General features: G+C 39.4%; 1 protein-coding gene across 2 annotated transcripts in view; it reads right to left on the bottom strand.

Annotated features, from left to right (window-relative positions):
* FAM162A (family with sequence similarity 162 member A) overlaps positions 1-27,009 on the bottom strand; it is a 38,007-nt gene extending 10,998 nt beyond the window's left edge. The window contains exons 1-2 of one of the 2 annotated variants that reach the window (XM_060099936.1): positions 26,852-27,009; positions 13,398-13,523 (exon numbers count right to left, since the gene is read on the bottom strand). In XM_060099936.1, coding sequence (XP_059955919.1) covers positions 13,398-13,523; positions 26,852-26,885 — 160 coding nt within the window. In that variant the 5' untranslated portion in view covers positions 26,886-27,009. The remainder of the gene's footprint in view (positions 1-13,397; positions 13,524-26,851) is intronic. The other variant, XM_060099937.1, reaches the window with a different exon arrangement.
* Between the last annotated feature and the right edge of the window lie 928 nt (positions 27,010-27,937).

Genomic DNA, 27,937 nt, shown 5'->3' with positions numbered 1-27,937 from the left:
TTAATGAATTGGTTTCCTTGCAACCTCCACAGGTAAGCTTTTGTTTAAAAGTAACATAAGGAACTCTTGCATTTAACACATGTGATGTGCTCCAGTCCATTCCAGTTATTTTTCTTTTTAATGCCCAGATGTTCCTATCTTTAGTCACTGGGGACCTTTCTAATTGGCTCCTGGGTCCTTTCAACATGCGCCCAGTAATCATTTATAGCTGCCTTACTTTCTAACATGTTCTGTACTCATTTTAAATGCTTCCTGCCCCAGATTTGGAATCAGACATTCCTCCAAAGTGCTCTGGTTCCTTTAAGTAGAAAATGTTCTTAGAGATGCCTGAGGGAGGTTCATTGTTACTGAGTTTGTCACTGTTTCCAGACCTTTTCAGTGAACAAACCTAAGAAACACATTCCTTCTTAAAACGAATGCATGCTTAAGAACTTAGAAATTTTCACCTTCAGCGTTAGCATGAACATTTTTAATGTCAATAATTAATCAGAATTCAAAGCAGAGACAGCCATAAACAGTTCTGATGAGGGTAAAACGGGATAATTCTGAGTATGGGGGTGTCATGGTATAAGAGAGAGCAGGACTGGTATAGGATTCAGTCAGAAGATCACAAAAGAGCCCTAGGGTCCTAGGACATGGAAGAAAGGGAGCACTGCAGTAGAATGAAACAGGAAAGAAAGCTGGAAAGGCACCAATGATAAATCTGACCAGGGTCCTGACCCTCCATGATGCTCTGGTTGACAAAGAAAAACATGCCCAAGACTTGCCTTTTTAAAAAATATTTATTTATTTATTTTGGGCTGTGTTGGGTCTTCATTTCTGTGCGAGGGCTTTCTCTAGTTGTGGCAAGTGGGGGCCACTCTTCATCGCAGTGCACTGGCCTCTCACTATCGCGGCCTCTCTTGTTGCGGAGCACAGGCTCCAGACGCGCAGGCTCAGTAGTTGTGGCTCATGGGCTTAGTTGCTCCGCGGCATGTGGGATCCTCCCAGACCAGGGCTCGAACCCCTGTCCCCTGCATTAGCAGGCAGATTCTCAACCACTGCACCACCCGGGAAGCCCCAAGACTTGCCTTTAATGAGACAGGAGTGTGCCCTCACAGCTTTGTGCTTAAAACATCACAGGAGAATTCAAGCAGTTTTAAAAATCTATTTGTTAGTGGACAGTGTGTACCTTTGAAATTCTAAACTCCTAATTGAGTGTCATTGTAGCTTCAGAGTTTGAAGCAATAAGGAGAGGCAAGAGAGGAACAAAGAGTAAAATGTGATTATAGCACTGGACCTCCCATAGTTGGTGAGAAACATAATTTCCTTGCTTTTTTTTTTCTCTTGCTGTTAAGAAAACTTTTAAACATAGCAATCTAAAAGATATCACTGTGGACTTCTCATAGGCATATGTTTATATATGTCTAAAGATGTTTGAAACAACACTTATTGATACATAATTCTACATCAAAAATTCATCCTTTTAAAGTGTAAAATTCAGAATCATCTCCTGCTTCAATATGCTGCTGGACAGGAACCAATCAGACAGAAAGAGGTGAAAGATGGAGAAGGGAGTCCAGGGCTTTCTCGATCACAAATCTCACCTCCACTCCAAATCTCTTTATACCTTTCTTGCAAAAATAATAGAAATAAGGAGGCGGTAGGGTTTCCAAAAACAAAAATCGTAAGCTCCAACCATCTGGGGAAGGCAAAAAGCTCATCCACCACAACTCTCAGTTTGAAAGTAAAGGAGGATTGGAGACATGGTGGCAGAGTAGAAGGAGTTGAGCTTACCTCCTCTCACAAAAACACTAAAATCACAAATAACTGCTGAACAACCATCGACAAAAAAGACTGGAAACTACCAAAAAAGATATTCTACATCCAAAGACAAAGAAGAAGCTCCACAAGATGGTAGGAGGAATGCATTTGCGAAACAATCATATCCCATACCCATTGGGTGGGTTACCCACAAACTGGAAAATAATTATAATGCAGAGGTTCTCCCACAGGAGTGAGAGTTCTGAGTCCCGGGCCAGGCTCCCCAGCCTGGGGGTCTGGCATCAGGAGGAGGAGCCCCTAGAGCATTTGGCTTTGAAGGCCAGCAGGGCTTGATCACAGGAACTCCACAGGACTGGGGGAAACAGAAATGCCACTCTTAGAGGATGCACACAGGTCTCGTGCACACCAGGACCCAGGAAAAGGCAGTAACTTCATAGGAGCCTGGTCCAGACCTACCTGCTGGTCTTGGAGGGTCTCCTGTGGAGGTGGGGGGCAGCTGTGGCTCACTGTGGGGATAAGGACACTAGTGGCAGAGATACCATGGAGTACTCATTGGTCTGAGCTCTCCTGGAGGCCACCATTTAGACAACAAGACCTGGCCCAACCCAACAGTCTGTAGGTGCAAGTGCTGGGATGCCTCGGGCCAAACAACTAACAGGGTGGGAACACAGCCCCACCCATTGGTAGACAGGCTGCCTAAAATCTTCCTGAGCCCATGGCCACCTCTAAACACACCTCTTGACACAGGCCTGCCCAACAGGGGACAAGACTCAGCTCCACCCACCAATAGGCAGGCATCAGTCCCTCCCACCAGGAAGCCTGCACAAGCCTCTTAGATCAGCCTCACCCACCAGGGGCAGACACCAGAAGCAAGAGGAAGTACAACCCTACAGCCTGTGGAGGGGAAACTGCAATCACAGAAAGTTACACATAAAATGAGACAACAAAGGAATATATTCCAGATGAAGGAACAAGATAAAATCCCAGAGAAACAACAAAATTAAGTGGAGATAGGCAACCTTCCAGAAAAAGAATTCAGGGTAATGATATCAAAGATGATCCAAGATCTCAGAAAAAGAACGCAGGCACAGACTGAGAAGATACAAGAGATGTTTAACAAAGAGCTAGAAGATACAAAGAACAAACAGAGATGAACAATACAATAACTGAAATGAAAAATACACTAAAAGAAATCAATAGCAATGAGGCAGAAGAACGGATAAGTGAGTTGGAGGACAGAAAGGTGGAAATCACTGCTGCTGAACAGAATAAAGAAAAAAACAATGAAAAGAAATGAGGACAGTTTAAGAGACCTCTAGGACAACATGTAATGCACCAACATTTGCATTATAGGAGTCCAAGAAGAAGAGAGACAGAAAGGGCCTGAGAAAATATTTGAAGAGAAAATAGCTGAAAAATTCCCTAACATGGGAAAGGAAACACTCATCGAAGTTCAGTAAGTGCAGAGAATCCCATACAGGATTAAACCCAAGGAGGAACATGCTGAGAAACATAGTAAGCAAACTGACAAAAATTAAATACAAGGAGAAAATATTAAAACCAATGAGGGAAAGGCAACAAATAATATACAAGGGAACTCCTGTAAGGTTATCAACGGATTTTTCAGCAGAAACTCTGCAGGCCAGAAGGGAGTGATGATATATTTAAGGTGACGAAAGGGGAAAAACCTACAACCAAGAATAATCTACCTATCAAGGCTCTCATTCAGATTTGATGGATAAATCAAAAGCTTTAAAGACAAGCAAAATCTAAAAGAATTCAGCACCACCAGACCAGCTTTATGACAAACGCTAAAGGAACTTCTTGGCAGAAAAGCCCACATCTAGAAGCAAGAAAATTACCAATGGGAAACCTCACCAGTAGAGGTAAACATACAGTAAAGGTAGGAAATCATCCACACACAAATATGATATCAAAACCAGCAATCGATAGAAGAGGAGGGTATAAAAAATGCAGGATATTGAAAATGCATTTGAAATTCAGAGACCAACAACTTAAAACAATCATATATATATATGGGTGTGTGTGTGTGTGAATATATATATATTATATATATATATATATATATGTATATATATATATATATATATAATATAGAGGGGGGGGCAGAGAGGGAGAGAGATAGAGAGAGACTGCTACATCAAAACCTCATGGTAACTGCAAACTGAAAATCTACAATAGATACACACCCAGAAAAGAAAAGGAATCCAAACACAACACTAACGTTAGTCATCAAATCACTAGAGAACAGAACAAAAGAGAAAGGGAAGAGAAAACACCTACAAAAACAAACCCAAAACAATTAACAAAATGGCAATAAGAACATATATATTGACAATCATCTTAAATGTAAACAAATTAAATGATCCAAACAAAAGACATAGACTGGCTGAATGGATACAAAAACAAGACCTGTATATGTGCTGTGTACAAGAGACCCACTTCAGATCTAGGGACACATACAGACTGAAAGTGAGGGGATGGAAAAAGGTATTCCGTGCAAATGGAAATCAAAAGAAAGCTGGGGTACCAATTCTCATATCAGACAAAACAGACTTTAAAATAAAGACTGTTACAAGAGACAAAGAAGGACACTATATAATAATCAAGGGATCAATCCAAGAAGAAGATATAACAATTGTAAATATATATGCACACAACATAGAAGTACCTCAATATACAAGGTGAATATTAACAGATATAAAAGGAGAAATCAACAGTAACACAATAACAGTAAGGGACTTTAACACCCCACTTACATCACTGGACAGATCATGCAGACAGAAAATCAATAAGGAAACACAGATCTTAGACCAAATGGAATTACTTGTTACATATAGAGCATTCCATCTGAAACCAGCAGAATACACACTCTTCTCAAGTGGACATGAAACATTCTCCAGGATAGATCACATGTTGGGCCACAATGCAAGCCTCAGTAAATTTTTAAAAATTGATGTCATATCAAGCGTCTTTTCCGACCACAACAGTATGAGACTAGAAATCAACTACAAGAAAAAAACTGCAAAAAACACAAACACATGAAGGCTAAACAATATGCTACTAAACAACCAATGGATCACTGAAGAAATCAAAGAGGAAATCAAAAAATACCTAGAGACAAATGAAAATGAAAACACAACAATTCAAAACCTATGGGATTCAGCAAAAGCAGTTCTAAGAGGGAAGTTTATAGCAATACAAGCTTTCTTCAGGAAACAAGAAAAATCTCAAATAAACAGCCTAAACTTACACCTAAAGCAACTACAGAAAGAAGACCAAACAAAGCCCAAAGTTAGTAGATAGAAAGAAATCATAAAGATCAGAGCAGAAACAAATGAAATAGAACCAAAAAAACAATAGCAAAGATCAATGAAACTAAAAGCTGATTCTTTGAAAAGATAAACAAAATTGATAAACCTTTAGCCAGACTCATCAAGAAAAAAAAAGGAGAGGGCTCAAATTAATAAAATTAGAAATGAAAAAGGAGAAGTTACAACTGAATCCACAGAAATACAAAGGATCATAAGAGACTACTACAAGCAACTATATGCCAATAAAATGGACAACCTAGAAGAAAATTCTTAGAAAGGTACAGTCTCCTAAGACTAAACCAGGAAGAAATAGAAAATATGAACAGACCAATCGCAAGTACTGGAATTGAAACTGTGATTTAAAAATTCCAACAAACGAAAAGTCCAGGACCAGATGGCTCCACAGGCGAATTCTATCAAACATTTAGAGAAGAGTTAACACCTATTCTTCTGAAACTATTCCAAAAAATTGCAGAGGAAGGAACACTCCCAAACTCATTCTATAAGGCCACCATCAATCACCCTGATACCAAAAACAGACAAAGATATCACACAAAAAAGAAAATTACAGGCCAATATCCCTGATGAACATACATGCAAAAATCCTCAACAAAATACCACCAAACCGAATCCAACAATACATTAAAAGGATCATATGCCATGTTCAAATGGGATTTATCCCAGGGATGCAAGCATTTTTCAATATCCACAAATCAATCAGTGTGATACACCACATTAACAAACTGAAGAATAAAAAACATATGATCATCTCTATAGGTGCAGAAAAAGCTTTCGACAAAATTCAACACCAGTTTACAATAAAAACTCTCCAGAAAGTGGGCATAGAAGGAACCTACCTCAACATAATAGAGGCCATATATGACAAACCCACAGCAAACATCATACCCAACAGGGAAAAGCTGCAAGCATTCCCTCTAAGATCAGGAACAAGGCAAGGATGTCCACTCTAGCCACTTTCATTCAACATAGTTTTGGAAGTCCTAGCCACAGCAATCAGAGAAGAAAAAGAAATAAAAGGAATCCAAATTGGAAGGAAGAAATAAAATTGTCACTGTTTGCAGATGATAAGATACTATATACAGAAAATCCTAAAGATGCTACCAGAAAACTACTAGAGCTCATCAATGAATTTGGTAAAGTTTCAGGATACAAAATTAATACGCAGAAATCTGTTGCATTTCTATAGACTAACAATGAAAGAGAAATTAAGGAAACAATCTCATTTACCACTGCATCAAAAAGAATAAAATACCTAGGAATAAACCTACCTAAGGGGCCTCCCTGGTGGCGCAAGTGGTTGAGAGTCCGCCTGCCGATGCAGGGGATACGGGTTCGTGCCCCGGTCTGGGAGGATCCCATATGCCGCGGAGTGGCTGGGCCCGTGAGCCATGGCCGCTGAGCCTGCGCGTCCGGAGCCTGCGCGTCCGGAGCCTGTGCTCCGCAACGGGGGAGGCCATAACAGTGAGAGGCCCGCATACCGCAAAAAAAAAAAAAAAAACAAAAAAACAAAAAACTACCTAAGGAGGCAAAAGACCTATACTCCAAAAATTATAAGGCACCCATGAAAAAAATCAAAGATGACACAAACAGATGGAAAGATATACCATGTTCTTGGATTGGAAGAATCAACGTTGTCAAAATGTCTATAGTACCCAAGGCAATCTAAAGATTCAATGCAATCTGTTTCAAATTACCAATGTCATTTTTCAGAGAACTAGAACAAAAAAATTTTAAATTTGTATGGAAACGCAAAAGACCCCAAATAGCCAAAGCAATCTTAAGAAAGAAAAATGGAGCTGCAGGAATCATGTTCCCTGACTTCAGACTATACTACAAAGTTACAGTAATTAAAACAATATGGTACTGGCATAAAAACAGAAATATAGATCAAGGAACAGGACAGAAAGCCCAGAAATAAACCCATGCACCTATGGTCAATTAATCTATGACAGAGGAGGCAAGAATATACAACAGAGAAAAGACAGTCTCTTCAATAAGTGGTGCTGGGACAGCTACATGTAAAAGAATGAAATGAAAACATTCCCTAACACCATACACAAAAATAAACTCAAAATAGATTAAAGGCCTAAATGTAAAACTGGATACTCTAGAACTCTTAGAGGAAAACATAGGCAGAACACTCTTTGACATAAATCGCGGCAATATCTTTTTGGATTCACCTCCTAGAGTAATGAAAATAAAAACAATAACAGGGCTTCCCTGGTGGCACAGTGGTTGAGAACCTGCCTGCTAATGCAGGGGACACGGGTTCGAGCCCTGGTCTGGGAAGATCCCACATGCCATGGAGCAACTAGGCCCGTGCGCCACAACTACTGAGCCTGCGCGTCTGGAGCCTGTGCTCAACAAGAGAAGCCGTGATAGTGAGAGGCCTGCGCACCGCGATGAAGAGTGGCCCCCACTTGCCACAACTAGAGAAAGCCCTTGCACAGAAATGAAGACCCAACACCGCAAAAATAAATTAATTAATAAACTCCTACCCCCAACATCTTCTTTAAAACAAAAACAAAACAAAACAAAATAAACAAATGGGACCTAATTAAACTTATAAGCTTTGCACAGCAAAGGAAACCATAAACAAAATGAAAAGACAATCCACAGAACGGGAGAAAATATCTGCAAACAATGCAACTGACAAGGGACTAATCTCCAAAATATACAAATAGCTCATGCAGCTCAATACAGTAAGTTCCCTACATACGAACGAGTTCCATTCCAAGAGTGCATTCGTAAGTCCAATCGGTTTGTAAGTCCAAAAAAATTAGCCTAGATACCCAACTAACACAATTGGCTATATAGTACTGTACTGTAAAAGGTTTATAATACTTTTCATACAAAAAATACATAAAAACAAACACAAAAAATAAAGAAATCATTTTTAATCTCACAGTACAGTACCCTGAAAAGTGGAGTAGTACAGTACAACAGCTGGCATACACGGGCTGGCATCAAGTGAAAAGGTAAGAAGACTTACTGACTAGAGGAGGGAGAGGAAGTGGGAGATGGTAGAGCTGAAGGGTCATCAGAAATAGGAGATGGAGGGCAAGCTGCAATTTCACTCATGCCTGACATTGATGGCACAGGTTCTCGTTCCTTGCTGGATTCAATTCTATCTACCCTCGTGAAAAAACGATCCAGTGATGTCTGGGTAGTAGCTCTTCTTTTCTTGTCATAGATGACACAGTAGCACTGGACTGCATTCTGAACAGCTGCTACAACCTTTCTGTACCATTCTACGTTCAGGTCCTGTGCCTCCTCAAATAAAGAAAATCCCCTTGTCATTTCCTGCATCATGAATCTCTTCGGTTCTTCAGTTACTTCTTCTTCCTCTTGTCTCTCTTCGTACTTTCTCTCGGCTTCCAATTCCATCAGGTCTTCATTAGTAAGCTCCTTGTGTTGCATAGCAAGGAGTTCAATGAAGTCATTCTCTTGCAGATCTAGCTTGAAATAAAGATACGGTACTCCTGTACTCTATACAGTACTGTACACTTGTATAGGATGCACGCACATGACAATGAATGCCAGACACATGAACTAACTTACGTGACTGTACATGCAAACGCATGTTTGTATCTTTGAAAGCTCGCAACTTGAAGTTTCGTATGTAGGTGGCTTACTGTACCAAAAAAACAAGCAACCCAATCAAAAACTGGGCAGAAGACCTAAATAGACATTTCTCCAAGAAGACATACAGATGGCCAAAAAGCACATAAAAAGATGCTCAACATCGCTAATTATTAGAGAAATGCAAATCCAAACTCCAATGAGGTATCACCTCACACCAGTCAGAATGGCCATCATCAAAAAGTCTACAAACAATAAATGCTGGAGAGGGTGTGGAGAAAAGGGAAGCTCCTACACTGTTGGTGGGAATGTAAATTGGTACAGCCACTATGGAGAAAGGTATGGAGGTTCCTTTAAAAAGTAAAAATAGAGCTACCGTGTGATCCACATATCCCACTTCTGGGCATATACAGAGAAAAACCACAATTTGAAAAGATACATGCATGCCAATGTTCAATGCAGCACCATTTACAATAGCCAACACATGGAAGCAACCTAAATGTCCAATGACAGATGAATGCATAAAGAAGAAGTGGTATATATACACAATGGAATACTAGCCATAAAAAAAATGAAATAATGCCGTTTGCTACAACATGGCTGGACCTAGAGATTATCATACTATGTGAAGTCAGACAGAGAAAGACAAATATCATATGATATCACTTACATGTGGAATGTAAAGAAATGATACAAACGAACTTATTTACAAAACAGGAATAGCATCACAGACTTAGAAAACAAACTTATGGTTACGAAAGGGGAAAGGTGGAGGGGAGGGATAAATTAGGAGTTTGGGATTAACATATACACACTACTATATATAAAATAGATAATCAACAAGGACCTACTGTATAGCACAAGGAACTCTCCTCAATATTCTGTAATAACCTAAATGGAAAAAGAACCTGATAAAGAACAGATGTATGTATATGTATAACTGAATCATTTTGCTGTATACCTGAAACTAACACAACATTGTAAATCAACTATACTCCAATATAAAGTAAAAAAATTTTAAATATATATACTAAATAAAAAATAAAGTGTACAATTCAGTTGTTTTTTCTATATACACAAAGTTATGTATGGATCACTACTACAGTATTTAATTCCACAAGATTTTCATCATTCCAGAAAGAAACTCTGAATCCATTAGCAGTCACTCCCTATTTCTTTCTCCCTCCAGCCCTAGAAAAGCACTAATCTGTTTTCTGTCTCTATTGATTTGGATATTCTGGACATTTTATATAAATGAAATCACACAATATGTGGCCTTTTTGGCTATTATGAATAATACTGATATGGACATTTGTGTACAAGTTTTTGAGTGAACATCTGTTTTCATTTCTTTGGGGCATTTGGTAAGAGGTGAAAGTACTGGGTCATACAGCAACTCCACAGAATTGTTTGAGAAACTTCAAGACTCTTTTCCAAGTGTTTACATTTTACATTTCCATCAGCAATGTATGAGGGGTCCAGTCTCTCTACACCCTGCCTTGTTTTTTTGTTGTTGTTAATTAAAAAGCCATCCTAGTGGGTGTGACATGGTACCACACTGTGGTCATAGAGAAGTGAAATTTGCCACCCCAAAATGTCTTTGGCATATGGATTATTTTAGCTGAAAACAATCAAGGCCCAGAAGACTCAGGAAGAAACTTTAACCTTCCCCTAATTTCCTAAAAAAAAATTTAGATAGAGGGTCTATTCCAGGAAGAGAGCTATCATCAGAGATATCTGTAAAGAATATGGGCTAAGTGTGGTGGTGGAAACAGCCTGGACATCAGAGTCCACCCTGTTTCCCATTGTCTTTGCATGGCCCAGCAAACATTTATTTACCAAACATTTGCTATTCCATCTCCATGTCAATTGCCTTCCTCACCTTTGAAGTCTCAAACCCCTACTTCTAACATCCTCTTTGACTTCACCTGAAGATGGTATTTAAGGTGAGGGTTTCAGCCATTTCAGCAAATTACTCAGTTTTCCAGGGTCTCTCTCATGTATACATGTTAGTTAATGTCAACTCATTATGTCTCATGTCAACTTAATTCTTAGAGCAGCCACAAGAACCGAGAAGGGTAGAGGAAAATTTCTTCCTTCCCAACATAGTCTTGATTTGCATTTCCCTACTGGGTAAAGAGGATGAGGATATTTTCACATGTTTATTGGCTCTTTGTATATCTTCTCTGGAGAAATGTTCATTCAGCTTCTTTGTTCATTTCTTAACTTGGCTCTCTTTTTGTTATTGGGTTATAAGCATTCTTATATATTCTAGATACAAGTTCCTTGTCTGATATACGATTTGTAAATATTTTCTCCATTTCTCAGGTTGTCATTTCATGATGTTGATGACATCCTTTATTTTTATTTATTTTTTTTGTGGTATGTGGGCCTCTCACTGTTGTGGCCTCTCCCGTTGCGGAGCACAGGCTCTGGATGCACAGGCTCAGCGGCCATGGCTCATGGGCCTAGCTGCTCTGCGGCATGTGGGATCTTCCCGGACCGGGGCACGAACCCATGTCCCCTGCATCTGCAGGCGGACTCTCAACCACTGCGCCACCAGGGAAGTCCTATTTATTTATTTTTGACTGTGTTGGTTCTTGTTGCAGCACATGGGCTTAGTTGCAGCATGTGGGTTTCTTAGTTGTGGCATGCATGTGGGATCTAGTTCCCCGACCAGGCATGGAACCTGGGCCCCCTGCATTGGGTGCGTGGAGTCTTACCCACTGGACCACCAGGGAAGTCCCGATGATGTCCTTTATTTATTTATTTTTATAAATTTATTTATTTATTTTTGGCTGCGTTGGGTCTTCGTTGCTGCGTGCAGGCTTTCCTAGTTGCGACGAGCAGGGGTTACTCTTCATTGTGGTGCGCAGGCTTCTCGTTGCAGTGGCTTCTCTTGTTTCAGAGCATGGGCTCTAGGCATGCAGGCTTCAGTAGTTGCGGCATGTAGGCTCAGTAGTTGTGGCTCGCGGGTTCTAGAGTGCAGGCTCAGTAGTTGTGGTGCATGGGCTTAGTTGCTCCACGGCATGTGGGATCTCCCCAGACCAGGGCTTGAACCAGTGTCCCCTGCATTGGCAGGCGGATTCTTAACCAGTGTGCCACTAGGGAAGTCCCTGATGATGTCCTTTAAATATATAAATTTTTAATTTTGATGAAGTCCAGCTTATCTATTTTTTCTTCTGTTGCTTGAGCTTTTGGTGTCACATACAAGGTTACAAAGGTTTACTCCTATGTTATCTTCTAAGAATGTTACAGTTTTAGCTTTAACATTTAGGTCTGTCATCCATTTTCAGTTAATATTGGTATATTATGTGTGGAAGGAATCCAACTTCATTTTTTTGCATATGGATATCCAATTCTCCCAGCACCATTTGTTGAAAAAACTATTTTTTCCCCTGTTGAATTGTTTTGACACAATATAGAAAATCGTTTGTCCATAAATATGAGGCTTTATTTCCAGACTCTCAATTCTATTTCCAATGCTCTGTATTCCCCAATATTCTTTGTTGTGCTTTGCCACAGAAATCTATGTTCTATGTTAGCTTAGTAGTCCACTGATAACTGGACAGAGACTTCCCTAAATGCCTTGCACCAATAAGTTTGCCAGCCTTTGCTGGAGGGCTATGTGTGCATTTGGGGGCATGCTCTGGGGTGGGTGAGAAAGAAGCTGTTTGAATTGTATTAGCTCTGAGTCAGGTTAATAAAAAAAAAAAAAGGCAAGCCCTGTGAGTGAGCATTTCCATGGAACTGCCACACAGGCCAAACAGTAACAGTCCTCTGGGGCTAGGGCTTTGGGGGAGCTCCAAATCCATTCTGCCTTCTTCAGTGTCTGCTAGGTTTTTAGAGATACTGCAATTTTGAGGTATTAGTTTTCAAGGCTACTGTGAAGCCAAGAGGAGACAGGAATCAGTTAAAACTCCATTAGGCTTGCTGCTCTTACCACGAGTAAGTCATTTTCTTCGACAAATGCTACACAGACTGTCACAAGCCTCTGGTTATTTCCTAGAGTTCTGAAAAAGTTGATTTTAAGACTTTATGATAATGTTTTCATCGCTTTTTATAGGAGTGAATTTTCAGAGGTCCTAACTCTGACATACCTTAAGTTAGAACCTCTACATGTATCAAGATCTGTGGTTGTCTGCAGTCTGATTTCTTTCATAAAAGGCCTCGTTTATTTCAGTTTTCTAGGCAGGTAGTCCCAGAAAGCTTTGCCTGGGTCTGAGTAACCACACCACCAGTGCCACCTAGTGACAGTAAGTATACACTGTAAGAAAAGTAGATAAATTATAACTGATCTCGGCTTGTTTTAAATGTATAATAGGTAATGTAGTATTTACTTCACCAGGGCTGATTTGAGGGTTAAATGGAAAACAAGTGTGAGAGCATTTGGCAAGATGCTTGAAACACAGCAGGTACTCTAAGCATTAAGTTTGTTTCTTAAAACATTACTTAAAGCACTAATCCTCAAAACATTTCCAGAGCACTTCAATTTTACCCCTAAGGTGGTCAATTTCTGATCAAGGTAATTTTATACAGTTATCAGGGCATGAAGAAATCCTATGAACCTCTTCAAAAGTTTTCCATAGCTTAAGGATTAAAACAATTATTCAATGCTGTGCAACTCTCAAACCTCAGTATGCATCAGAACCACCTGAATGGCTTGTTAAACTGCAAGTCACTAGGCACACCTACCTCCAGTTTTGGAATCAACAATTCTGGGTTGAAGGTTGGGAGTTTGCATTTCTAACAAGATCTTAGGTGAAGCTGCTACTGCTGGTTTGAAACTACACTTTGAGAACCACTGTGTTTTGGGGTTTTCTAAAAAAAAAAAAACTGGTAAAATACATATAACACAAAATTTACCATTCTAACCATTTTTAAGTGTACAGGGCTGTGGTATTAAGTACATTCACATTGTTGTGCCACCATCACCACCATCCATCTCGACTTTTTCATCTTCCCCAGAGAACCACTGGTTTAATGTGACCTATAAATCCCCATCTCACACCATCCTGTCCCATTGCCTTCTGGCAGGTGCTGAGACAGAAAGCAACAAAGTTAACTGGCAGTGAGCTCTACTGTCTAAAGAGGAAACAGAAAAAGAATCAATAATTATCTCCTTAGGTACTGTCCTTCCCCATCCCTCTTAATTAGAACAGAGGCAGTTTAGGAGAATAAAAGACAAGTTGCCTCTCAGCTCAGTTCGGGTAATAATGATAAAACAAAAATGTTACCATGTACACCTACTTACTGTCAGTCACACAAATGCACGTTTGGAGACATTTATTCATTCAGCAAATAATACTTGTCAGGTATTGTTCCAGGCAGTATAAAAAACAGATAAAAATCTATGCCAGCTGAACTTACATTCTACTACAGGAAGGGGGGAAATATATATATATATATATATACACATATATATGTATATATATGTATATATATAGTTAGTAAATTCCAGAGAGAAAAAATAAACAATGGGGAGTCAAAGTGTTTCTGTGCTTGGAATGTGGTGTGTTTGTGAAATTTTAGATAGGGAAGTAGAAGTTCTCTTTGAGAATGCTACTTTTGAAGGAAGTGAGGGGGCTAGTATGCAGTTATCTGGTGGAAGGGTATTTCAATCAGAAACAACAGTAAGTGCAAAGGCCCTAAGGGACACAAAGAGGAGGCCAGCATGGTTAGAACAGAGGAATAATGAAAAGAGAAGTAGTACTTGAGGTCACAGACATACCTGGGGGTGGAGGTGAAGAATAGGGACTTAAAGGCATGAGAGGTTTACCTAGATCAGAAAATATCTCCCAACTTTTTCTTACTATAACTTCATACTGGAGGCCAGGAATTTGTACCTCCTTAAGGTATAAATGGTTATTAAAACATAAACAAACATGATATTATACACATTAGAAATAACAAACCATTGTAAAAAATAATTTAAAAACCCGACATCACTAAAAAAATATATATATGAAGTCTTGATGTGATTTCGGTCTTTATTTTGCAATTACAAAAAAATTAAAGCATAAAAAAGTTTTAGTATCATTATTATTTTTTTAAACATCTTTATTGGAGTATAATTGCTTTACAATGGTGTTAGTTTCTGCTTTATAACAAAGTGAATCGGTTATACATATACATATTTCCCGTATCTCTTCCCTCTTGCATCTCCCTCCCTCCCTCCCACCCTCCCTATCCCACCACTCTAGGTGGTCACAAACCACGGAGCTGATCTCCCTGTGCCATGCGGCTGCTTCCCACTAGCTATCTACTTTACGTTTGGTAGTGTATATATGTCCATGCCACTCTCTCACTTGGTCACAGCTTACCCTTCCCCCTCCCCTAGTATCATTATTAAGACCACTTTTCTAACTCAAAGAGATAGAATATATTGCCCCAGACATCCAAGCCCCAAATTTTCCATCCTCTGGTGGATCGCAATTAAAAACAAAAAAACCAAAAGAAAAACAGCCCTTAAAGGGCTATTAAACCCAGAGGGCTAAACCATCTGGCTACACTTGCAGCCTGTCCCTGGCTGACCAGTTCTGTGTCCCCAAAGCCTTAGCAAGAAGTCAAGATGAAGCCTCACTGTGCCCATAAGGCTCTGACTGGCAAATGGCTAGTTAATCTTAAGAGTATAAATCCTTAAGCTCTAGTATGCAACAGAATCACCCAAAGGACTCATAACACACACTAGTGGACGCCATTTCCAGAGTTTCTGATTCAGTAAGTATAGATGGAGCCTGAGAATTTGCATTTCCAACAATTTCTCAGGTGATGCCAGTACTGTTGGTCTGGGGGCTCACAATTTGTAAATCTGTGCCTTAGAGTTATTACTGCTGGCTGGAGGCTCTAGTGGGTCAGTCTCAAGGCTGATTCAGGTACTGCCTTCTGCCCTGTTGTCCCTTCCTTCCCATTCTTTCCAATCCATGATGGACAGTGCAGAGTGGTGGGGATGCTTTTTTTGTCAGAATCATTCAAGACTCTCCTGGAGATAATCATCAGTGACGTTACCTGGAACATGACCAATCTCTGGGAACCAGTGATGATAAATGAAGGTTCAATGAATGCTGGTGAAGAGGCTTTTAGAAGATTATCTAAGTTATTGTTTCTTAACCTGTGTGAAGATCAGCTGCTAGGTTTGTTGCACGTATGTTGCTAGTTATGAAGTCTGCCAATGATCTGCTTAAAAATAAAATCATGGCATTTGTCAAAACCCCTAAAACTATATCACAGAGAGCTTTAATATATGCAAATTTTAAAATATCAACCAGGATGTTGGATGATTCCCAGGATGGAAATCAGACTGTGACAAATGTATCTAATTATATTAGAAATGTGTGATCTAACCTTATAAACTTTAAGGTGGGAAAAAAGGAGATGACCTAAGTAACTTTGGAAAATATTGTTTTGACTGGAAACTGTAAGACTAAAGACAAAGAGAAATGTACTTTAGTTGGCAAATTTGTTTCTTACAGGAGTATTGGTTAACAATTCTGAAACTACTTTATAAGTATATACTAGGATTGAACAAGTAACTAACTAAATGGTAGATAATGAGAGCCAGGTTTCTCATTGTCAAAGAAAGAAGTTCCAAAAGCAAGGGTGGAAGGCTAGAATGAATGTGGTGCTGGGTCAGAGTCAGAAAACTCAGTATAAGCACCTTTAGTTTTCTATATATACATGTGTGTATACATACAGAGAGATGATATGAGACAGAGACATAATTATGTGTACACACATGGTTTAGTATACACACATGTATTTTCCAGCTCTACCCACTGGGAAGGCCTGGAATCAGTGACACTTGAGTAGCAACAAGCACACTCATTGCCAGATCCTGGTGTCTAAATACCATTATCCAATGAAAGGAACCAGGGCTCCTTGGAGAAAACTGGTTGATTCTATTTGGGGCAGAGAAAATACAAGATGAGTCTGGAATATCCATCCTGTAGTGCCAGAAAGTAAGGAAGTGTCCAAAAAACAAAATGATGAGGGCCTGTAAAGGGACACAGAAGCTGATCTGATAAGGCCTAAACTGGAATAATTTGAGCAACAAAATAAATAAGAGTAATAGATTATAACAAGGTAAAAAATATGAGTCCATCAATAAAAAATAAAATGAGTCCAGTAATAAATCATGTGGATATTATATGCCAATATGACATGATGAGAAGGGCACTTTACCTCTGTGCTATTTATTCTTCCCCCAAACCCAAAACCCTAGTCTTACCATGAGAAAGCATCAAACAAAACCTAATTGAGGGACATCCTACAAAATATCTGACCAGTATTCCTCAAAATTGTCAAGATCATGAAAGTCAAAGAATATGAAACCATCACAGATCAGCAAAGACTAAGGAGACATGACAACTAAATGCAATGTGGTATCCTGGATTGGATCCTGGAACACAAAAGGGACATCAGTAGAATAACTGGAGAGAACTAAATGGAGTTTGTCCTTTAGTTGATAGCAAAGTATCAATGTTAGTTTCTTAGTATTGACAAATGTACTGTGGGTTATGTAAAGCGATAACATTAGGGTTAACTGGGTGAGGGTACACAGAACTCTGTACTATCTTTGTGACTTTTCTGTAAATTAAAATTACTCTAAATAAGAATATTTTTAAACATGTGTATTAATTACATCTTATTGTTTTTTACTTTTACATAGTTTATGAAATTTTTATATTTACTTGATATTTAATATTTTAAAAATTGGAGAGGATTTGATGTGATCTCTATAAAAATGTCACTCTCACTCATTTGTACTCCAATATGTTTTTGTAATGGGATAGAAAAGGAAAGAAATGGGGTATAGTAGGAAATGTGCCCAATTCAGGGTAGACCAAAGATGTCCAGGTGAAGGTCATCTGCCTAGTGCACCTTGGTGGAAATGAGATGAGAAAATTACACATGATATATATCTTGTTACACCTTGCTATTCTCAAATGTTGCCATCACCTGTGAGCTTGTTAGAAATGCAGACTTTCAGCTCCCAACCCAGACCTACAGAATTTGAATCTATATTTTTAATGAGATATCCAACTGATTCATATGAACATTAAATTTCAAGAATCAAATAGCCACATTCATTCAATAGCTGATGAGTACACGCTGTGTGCCAGACACAGGAAAAACAATACCACACACTCTAAAGTCTAGAACAGTGCTATTCGGCCTCAGCTGGGAGCTTCCTGGAAATGCTAATTCTCAGACCCCACCCCAAACCTTCAGAATCTCCTGGGGTGAGGACTAGAAAAATGTTTTTACAAGCCCTTCACATGATGCTTATGCATACTAAAGTTTGAGAAGCACTACTCTAAAAAGATGGACTTCGAACTCTGTATACTGGAATCACCACAGAAAAACAAAAACCCAACACACAGGGCCATCCCTGTGACGAGGACTCTGGCATTAGTATTTTTTAGAAAGATTTTCTAAGTGATTCTAATGTGCTGCCATGTTTGAGAATTGCTGCTTTTTAGCACAACCAGCTAGAGTCCCTGTTGAACATAGGCTACATAAATGACCAGGGCACACCTGCAGAGCTAAATACCTATGTCTCTAGCTGCATTCAAAATCCCTCTTTTCGATGAAATAATGCCACTTGCAGCAATATGGATCGACTTAGAGATTACCATATTAAGTAAATCAGACAAAGAAAGACAAATATCATATTACATCACTTATATGTGGAATCTAAAAAGTGATACAAATGAATTTATTTACAAAACAGAAACAGACTCACAGACATAGAAAACAAACTTATGGTTACCAAAGGAAAAAGGGTGGAGAAGGGATAAATCAGGAGTTTGGGATTAACAGATACACACTATTATATATAAAATAGAGAAATAGCAAGGACCTACTGTATAGCACGGGGAACTATATTCAATACCTTGTAATAACCTACAATGGAAAAGAATATGAAAAAGAATATAAATGTGTACAATTGAATCACTTTGCTGTATACCTGAAACTAACACATTGTAAATCAACCATAAACCAATTAAAAAATGCTCTTATAAAAGATGAGTTATTAAAATTTTCATTGTGGAAATAAACACGTTCTTATTCCAAAATTAGGTTACTTCCTGCAAAATATTACTCCCTACCTTATGTATTTTCTAAACAATTTTTCAGTACTTTTTTATTTTAAATATGAATGTTTTGCTGTAAAGGTCAGATACACTGGTCTATTCCTATAATCTATCCTATAAATAAGATTCTAATGAGATTTAAGAAGATCTGCTTTTGTCTGTATTTAAGGTCATATTTTACTGTCTCATTTCTTGAATAAATAGTCTATCTACAGAAAAAAAAATCCCTCTTTTCAAAAGCAATTCACTGAAAAGGAGCTCTGCTTTATTTCTAATTTCTGCATATCAATATGTAACTCATTACATTGAAAGTTTGGAATCCCTGTGGAGTACTAAAATATCCCCAGCTTCCAGATTTTACAGAGCATGCAGACTCTAATACACTTCTCAGTTACTTGATGACATGCAGTGTGAACTGTTCTACAGCTCATCCTCCATGTTCTCATCCTCATCCTCCGTGGAAAAGGCTTTATTTCACATTCCTCCTCTACAGCAGCTGGAGGCCCCCATGGGTAAACAGCCACTGTCTCATTATCTCACAATGAATGACCAGAGCTACAGAGCTGACCCAAGCACACTGCTGTGAGACTCTCAGCCCAACCACCTTGCTCTTTTCCTAGTGTTCCAGAAGGCAAGGATCCTGGCTGGGAGAAGCACTTTGTTTATGGGGCAACAGTATTCCTTTTTCATGTCACATGGAAAGATTTTTTTGATCTAAATACTTAGGCGGTATTCATGCTAGCCCACAAATGCCTATTTAATCCTTCTAAAATTGAAATAGGATACCGCTTGTCCTGAAATGTTTGCTGTGATAGGAAAAAGCAAGTCTGAATAAGGAACTTTGAAAGTCTGTTTTGTGAATCGGAGTCAATTTTAAGTCTCAGGAGGAAAAAACTAAATGTATGCTTATCCTGAGGATGGCAAAGTTCCTACACATAGGCTATCTAGTCAATACTGTATTTTATAGTTATGATGAAATCATATGCCAAATGTTTGTAGCTGCTCAGTAAACCTACTAGAAAGAAGAATAAGTTAGGGCAATTATGTCACTTACGGAAGCTGGAGCTCTTATTCCCACCCAGAGCTCATTTAGAATAGAAAACCACTGATTTGCTTTCTACATTAGAAGAAGCTGGGTGGGAATGCCCTAAAGGCTGACCACAACAAAACAAATGAACAAACCTGAAACATTAACTTGCTCTGAGCTTTTTCGGCGATGAGATCTGAACAGCTTGACTGCAACTGCAGACTCCTGTCTGCAACTATTCTGAAAAGGGATGGATTTCTTCTGGCTTCAAACAATGATTTGCACAGAGAATTCTCCATCTGCCGGCCAGGCAACCAGTGCTCACAAGCCTAACTGCCTTGCTAACACCCTTGCTGATGCTCTAGGGTTGAGAATTTAAGTGATGATACTGGCCTAATGCACTCTGGCTATGAGAGTTGTGCCTGGGCATGCTCCCCCACAGTGAGAGCCTTTTGTCTGCCATACCCCAAAAAGATTTTGGGAAACAGGCAGAGCAGTTTTGAGCAGGAAAGTAACACTAACCATGGGGACTATGGCAGATAAATCTGGGTGCAGAATGCAGGGAAGGCTAGGGGTGGGGGGGAAGTAGGGTAAAGGGAACAGAAGTAGGTAGACATAAATGTGGAAACCTTTTAAGTGGTGTCACAACACTGTAGTTCAAGTGGGTTGTGCAAAGAAAAGAGGACAGTTATAGGTCTTAACGCAGAGGAACTAACAGATGTGAAAAATTCTAGGAAGGAAAAATGGGCAAGACACACTGACATTATGAGATTTTGTGGGCTGGCTAGAACCCTAACTACCATTTGTAACATTGTTTCTATGGGGAAAAAAATCTTAAGAGTTCTAAAAATAGATTTATAAATAAACCTTTGGAATCTGGCCAGTTTTTTTTAAGTTGGGGTGGGGAAGTGGGCCTATGGAAAGCAAAGTATCCATGTCTCTGGTGGCCAAACTTCAGTGATATGGGGCCACTCCTTGGTGATCTTTTTTCCGCCCATCATTCCAGCCCACTCCCAACAGTGGCTATTTGAAACTCTCTCTGCCTTAGCTGCTGACCTAAATAGGTTTTGTGACAGAAACAGATTCCCTACCTCTCCATCTGTTTTCTCATCCATCCCTGCAGGCTTGGAAGAACACTAGCCTTCCTTCACTCTGAACCACTCCAACTGTGACCCTTCTTGCTGAGAGATGTTGTACCAAAATTCTCATAAACTCTAGATCCTTCCTTTCCACTGCCTTTTTCCTGCCAAACATTGCCTCTCCACTCTTAAAACAAACGAAAAACCTTTTAACTTATAAAAGTAACACTTGCTCATAACAGAAAATTTGGGAAACTAAAAAAACATATGAAGAAAAACAAAAGCATCCATAATCACACCATCTGGGGATAACAACTTGGTGTATTTCTTCCCAGACTTTTTCCTATACTTATACACAACATATACATTTTCCAAAATCAGATAATTCCATATCTTGCTTATGTCACACTTTTCCAAGATTAATTAAAAAATACTTTTGATACCTGTATAACATCAAATGGATATAACCTGAAGTTAATCATTCCCTATGGCTGGATTTATTTCCCATTTTTCACTATTACAAATAATATTTCAATGAATAGTTTTCTACATAAATCTTTAATGGCATTTCTGGTTATTTTCTTATATAGAATCCTGGTATTGGAGGGCTAAAGGATATGATGGTTAAAGGACATGAACCCTTTTAAGATTCATTTTTCTTCTTTAATATTTTAATTTTATTGGAGTATAGTTGATTTACAATGTTGTGTTAGTTTCAGGTGTACAGCAAAATGATTCAGTTATACATATACATATATACATTCTTTTTTAGATTCTTTTCTCATATAGGTTATCACAGAATATTGGGTAGAGTTCTCTGTACTATACAGTAGGTCCTTGCTGGTTATCTATCTTATATATAGTAATGTGTGTTCATCCCAAGTTCCTGATTTATCCCTCCCCACAATATTTCCCTTTGGTAATCATAAGTTTGTTGTCAATATCTATAAGTCTGCTTCTGTTTTGTAAATAAGTTCATTTGTATCTTTTACAAATTAGTTTCCACGTATGAGTGATATCATTTGATATTTGCCTTTCTCTCTCTGACTTACTTCACTTAGTATGATAATCTCTAGGTCCAATCTTAAGATTCTTAAAATATATAACAAACTGCTTTCCAGAAAGGCTGAATCAATTTTCACCATCTATGGGCAGTTGATGAGAATTCCTGACTTATTACACCACAGTGGTACTGAGGGTCCACTATCTCAAACAAAACATTCACTTGTTCTCAACAGCTCCTATAAATAAAATACTACCTCCTTCCTTTCATAGTGCAAGTGACTAAGTGGCATGTATTTACTACCTTGACCCCATCACCCACATGTTAACTATAATGTTTCTTCCCCCACTCATTTTACTAAAATTGCTGTAAATTAGTGATCTCTTTCTAGTCATATGAATATGTCTTTTAGAATCTTTTCATTAGCTCATCTGACTCTCCTCTTCCCATCTTTGTGGCCATTTGACTCTAATGATCTCATCCTTCTACAAGGACTCAGTCCTCCCTTACATTACACCACCACGTTTTCTCCCTTCATCTCTGACCTCTGTGATCTACCTTCTATAATATCCTCTGCCACTTCCTATTGCTTACACTATGTCAGGCCTCCAAGGTTCAGTGTTTGCCTCTGTCCCGCACTGCTCTCAGGGAGGACTCCTCCACTGTTTTAATAATCAGCTCTACACTGATGGCTCCCATATATTCCCCTAACTTTACCCCTCCTTTGTCCTCAGGTCTGTGACTGAGGTTCCATCCTCACCTATAACTCAATGCCACCTCCCACTCAATAGTGCACCATCCTCTCTGCCAAACCAGTAAGCCTTCCCAACTTTCTTATTTCTGACAATGGAGTAGCACTCCTTCAGTCCTCCATGCTCAAGAACTTCAGTCTTTACGTCTTCCATAAATTACTCTGTCTGAACGTCATACTAACAGTTACTTCAAAATACTTCCTAGATACATTCTCTTTTTGTCATTCCCATCATCACTTCACCTACAGATTACTGTAATATTTTCATAGGTAGCAGGTATTCATCCTGTATGCAGCGACCATGTTAATTTTCAAAAAATATTTTTTAATGACTTCTTCTTGAAGGTTTCCTTTTTGTCCAAATTCATCTGGTTCAAACCCTCAAAGGCGAAACCGCATTTCCTATGAGTACCTCCTGAAATCCAAGATAATCCTCTCTCCCTACTGCCCTTTCTCCCCCCACACCCACTGCAGACTCATTACTGCCCCCACCTTTGCTCGTGTCACTCTCCCATCCCTTCTGTTTCAATGGAACCTTCAGTAGATAATCCTAACCTACACTATTTTTCCTTTCTCTGAATTTTTTTTCCCCAAAGGGAAAAATGCATTTTATTTAATGACCAAGTACACCAATATAGACACATACATTTATATATATGTATACCTATGTGTGTGTACATATATATGACTAAAACAATATTTACTCTTACCATTTGGGATGAATTGTAAAATTTTCTGTTCTATGTACTTTCATTAAAAAGGGGGTTGCAACTTGAGTCAACACTAAGAAAATGAGGATAAAGTGGTAAAAATATTTAAGGTCAGATTATGCTCTCAGAGGCTACATGGTTTAGGGAAAAGAACCCTCAATCTCTGAATTCTTAAAGCCAGTGGTATGCTGGCTCTTGGGAGGGGGTTGGTGGGGAAAAGCCCTGATTTGTAGTGTTTGCCAATAACCCTCACCATGGCAGATCTCAAGCTACCAGTGTAGCATGACAACCTGTGAAACTGGAAAGAGATATGCACAAAGCCAGGAGGAACCAGCGTCAGGACACCAGAGCAGCATTTAAAATCTGTTCTGCAATCTAGAACTTAATATATACTGTCTTGTATAAGCTCTCCAGGTATATTATATAGGTCTGCTTATTCATTGCAATAAACTTTAGCCCTAGGAAGAGTGGTAGTCCGCTAATTCCAGAGGTTTCATAGTGAACAGGGCACACAGTGTTTGCTCAGTAAAAACCTGTTGGCAAGACCTGGAGGGAGTGATAAGCAAAGCCAAAGACTGGAGGCATAAAATGGTAAAAATGGGCATGTACTCATTTAGGGCTGATTAGTAAGAACAAACAAAAAGTACAATGAAGGAGCAGAATGTAGTAGAAATAAAATCAGAATGGGAACCAGGAGATATTCCCAGCTTTGTAATCGTGTGACCCTTAGCAAGTCAATTTCCTTCTTGGGCCTTAAGTTTCCTCATCTGTAAACTTAGGGTACTACATGACTACATGACTTTTAAGTTATCCATTGATTCTAATGCTCTAGGGTGTGGGTAAAACTGACAAGGAGGCTGCCCATGGCCCGCTGCATTGATAAAATAACAATAATAAATTTATTTTAAAATCTGCTGTTAAGTCAAAGGAGTTTAGGGCAGTAAATCTTTTCTGAAGGTGTGAAGAAACATTCTTATAAGACCATTCCATTCCTTTGATCTAATAATTATTATATAGAAAGTAATAATTATAAAAAACCAATTATTTTATTAAAAATAATAAAATATTAAAAACAATTATTCCAAAAAGTATCTATGGCCTGTCTATTATGAGCTGGACACTGGTAAGTGCTGAAGATTTAGTAAAAACAAAACAGACCCCATCTTTACCTCATGGGACCCACAGTAGTGTGGGTCAATAGCCATTTAGTTCCAAATCATAAAAGTGCTTTTTAGCTTACCACAGATTGCTCTGAGTAATGGATGGAAGCTATGGATCCTCTCTTCCCCAAACAAGCATATAATCATAAAAATGTGAATGCAATTTCAGAGGTTCACAGGACCTCTCATCTGTGAAGGGGTCCAAGAACCAAAAGTTAACAACCCTGACCTATTTCTACAGGTACATCTACAAAACAGTAAACAAATTCAAGATCGTAAAAGCCTACATTCTCTTTGTTAAGGGAGTATAGTAAAGATTTCCAACAGAAACAATTAAAAATAAGGGTCCATCATTTAAAGGATTAAGCCTTGGCTTTTTGAAATTTCACTCACCTAAAGTATCTTCTTCCAAATAATATTCTGGATAAATGAGGTATGCCTAGATTATGTTTCTATCTGACCTACCATTCCTTTAGTAAAGTTGCCAGTTAAATCGCTCTTACTTGAAAACTATTTGCATATGAATGACTGCTTCCATTTCACAAGAAAATCTGCATTTCATGACTCTTCCATTTCACACCAAAGAGACCCTATTAGCTATGACAAATACATGTACACATATATCTGAACAAGCAGTCTGAACAAAGCAAAGAGCACAGTTCCAGAATTAGAGGGCACTGACTCATCTCCTGACTCTAACATTTTATGGCTGATCAACCTGGGACAAGTCAACCAACCCTCGGACCCATGTTTATTCATCTGTAAAATGAAGAGGAGACGATAAGACTTACCTAAGAGGGCTACTATGAGAAATCAATCAAGTAAAACAATGTAGGTCAAAGTATTTAGAAATAAAATGGGCAAAAGTGGGTGAAGGAGCAAATTGCTTAAAGTTGCTCACAAAACATCAGACATTCAGAGATCCTTTGGGAAGAGTTGCTCATATAACATCCTTAGTGGATCTATCTGGAGTAAAATAAATTGTTCTTAAATTGCTCAAGGAATTTTGTTTTACCCAATGGTAAAGTTCTTAAACGTCAAAAGTTTGGAGAGAGGCTTTGGAATCCTTATAGTGCATAAATATATTCTCAAGGCAAGAAGATGAATTACTTACAAACACTCAGTCTTCGTTCTGTAGTCAAAGTCCCTTTTACAGGGTTTTTTTTTTACAGAGCAATGATTCTTTCACTTACCTTGCTGAAAAGGTTAACAGGATGTGTACAAAAGATTTTAGGGGAATTAGTTCATCTAAACTGAACAAATCAATGAAATCAATCTCTTTTAGCAGAAAGGGTATTTGTTTTAAAGGAAGTAAATAATATTCAGCATGAGACATGTTTTCCAGTCCATACTCCACTGAAATGCAAAATAAGAAATGTCAAGGATAACTTTTTTTTTTACATTATTTCATTTACGTTTACAATGTACATTTGCATTATCTCAATAGTCAAGTTTAGGGCGATTCTTCTTGTAAAATCTGAAGTAAACAACGTTTTGGTACTAAGGAATCAATCATTACACCTTATCAAAGTTCATAAAGGTAACCAAAAGTGTGATTTGCCCTGGTGCCTAGAAAACAGCCAAGAGGCAAACACTCTGATTTCTCAGCCCCTACTAAGCAAAGGCTCTCCTGGTTCCCCAAGAAGGCGAATTAAACCCTGACTCCAAATAGTCATTACACAAATGTCTAAAAGGGAAACAAACCACAGATCCTGCATTTACATAACACTTTCCTCCAAGAAATTCAAAGCACTTTATTGTAGAATTATTTAAAAGAAATGTACCCCCCCCATTTTAGGAAAACAATTACTGTTATTCTGGGAGACCATACATCCCTTGCCTAATCAGATGCCAAATAGGTAGGAAACCCTAGACTCAAGTTTTCTCTGAGAGATAAAACTCTAGAGATGGTGGGGGTGGGAGTGGCGGGGAGGGGGAGGCTCAACACTCGTGGAAAGCTGAATGAATCAGGCAATGGGGTAGTTTTAGGGATGGGAAGTGCATTAAGAACTGAGCTCACAGGGGGCTGCGGGTCGGAAAAGTGATCCGGGAGCAAAAGGGCTCGTTAAGTTGGTGGCAGCTGGGTGGATGCAGAGCCAGGTGCGAGGGTCACTCTCGGCTAGCCCGCAGTGTCTTGCTTACCAGTTGCTCGCTCATCCCTTGCTCTCTCCCCCTATTACTACCCTGCAGTTGGATTCCGAACTACCTGAGGGGAAAGCAATGGAACAGAGCAACTACCATGCCTGAGGAGGCTGCAGGCTTCCTCCACCCACAGCGGCTGAGCTGGCTTCCCGCCCACCCCCTGCCCGGCCCGCGTCTCACCAGCCGCCAGGCGCAGGCCGCGGAGGCTCCCCATGGCCGCCTACTCCGCCACCAACACAGTGCCCCAAGGCCGGCGGTGGCGCGGGTAAGCACAAGGTCGCCTGGCGCCGCGGAGGGACCCGAGCAGGACTCTGGGGCGGGGCTTGTGGAAGGTGAGGGCAGAGCGAACGGGTTATGCGTGACGTCCGGGCGATGGGCGGGGCCTGCTAGAAGCGTGGAGCGTGTGGGTCGTGCATGGCGTTCAGAGTGTGCGGGCAGCGTGCCCTGCCCAGCCCCACCTCTGTTGGCGCCGCGTCTTGGAAGCCGCCCTGAAAGTGCTCCCTTGGAGTCTTGGTTTCGAGGGCCTTTGCAATGACCTTCTATGCACCTAAGAAAGTATCCGTTTAAAATAGAAGAAAAGTAATGTGCTTACCGTAGGATTTTTGTGACCTATAGACCCCGAACTCACACTGCCTAGATAAACCAGTATTTCAGTACACTTTTTTCAGTATTTTCAATGAATGTGTACATGCCTTTTTAAAAACTGCGTAATTGGGTTCTTAGTGACCAGTGGCCTTCATCTCTTGGTTGGCTTTGGGAGTATCTCTCAGGCTACCTGAGAAATTCACATGTATGCCTATGTTGTTTTCTATTTGACTATTTTTATAAAACTAAACATTTTATTATCTCCACACCTAAACACCTTATTCATACCTTACCCCCCACTGCCATCAATGTCTTTTCTTGACATTTCTTGGTGGGCGCAAATTCTTAAAGAACAAAAGCCCCTCTGCTCAATGGTCGGGACGCGAGGGTTAAGAAAAACCTCACTTCTACTTGAGAGTTCCTCCTCGAACCACCTTGTTGGTGCGACCGGGAAACTGTTTCCCTTTTTGTTAAGTAAATGGGATTGGAGTAAAACGATCCCTTCAAGTTCTGACATTCTTCGATCTATGCACCTGGGCCTGTTCCAGGGGGACATGTTAAAGGCACAGGAGTGAAAAGAAGGATAGCAGCGTTACGGATTTCCATGTGGGCGAGGCTAAGGGGAAAAGACAAACCTTGAGCTCAGCTTTCTTGCTGAGATTCCTCTCAATATTTTTTGTT

This window comes from Mesoplodon densirostris, chromosome 5 (genome assembly GCF_025265405.1).
Source record: "Mesoplodon densirostris isolate mMesDen1 chromosome 5, mMesDen1 primary haplotype, whole genome shotgun sequence".
Classification (NCBI taxonomy): Eukaryota; Metazoa; Chordata; class Mammalia; order Artiodactyla; family Ziphiidae; genus Mesoplodon; species Mesoplodon densirostris.
This window is presented reverse-complemented; position numbering and strand designations above follow the sequence as displayed.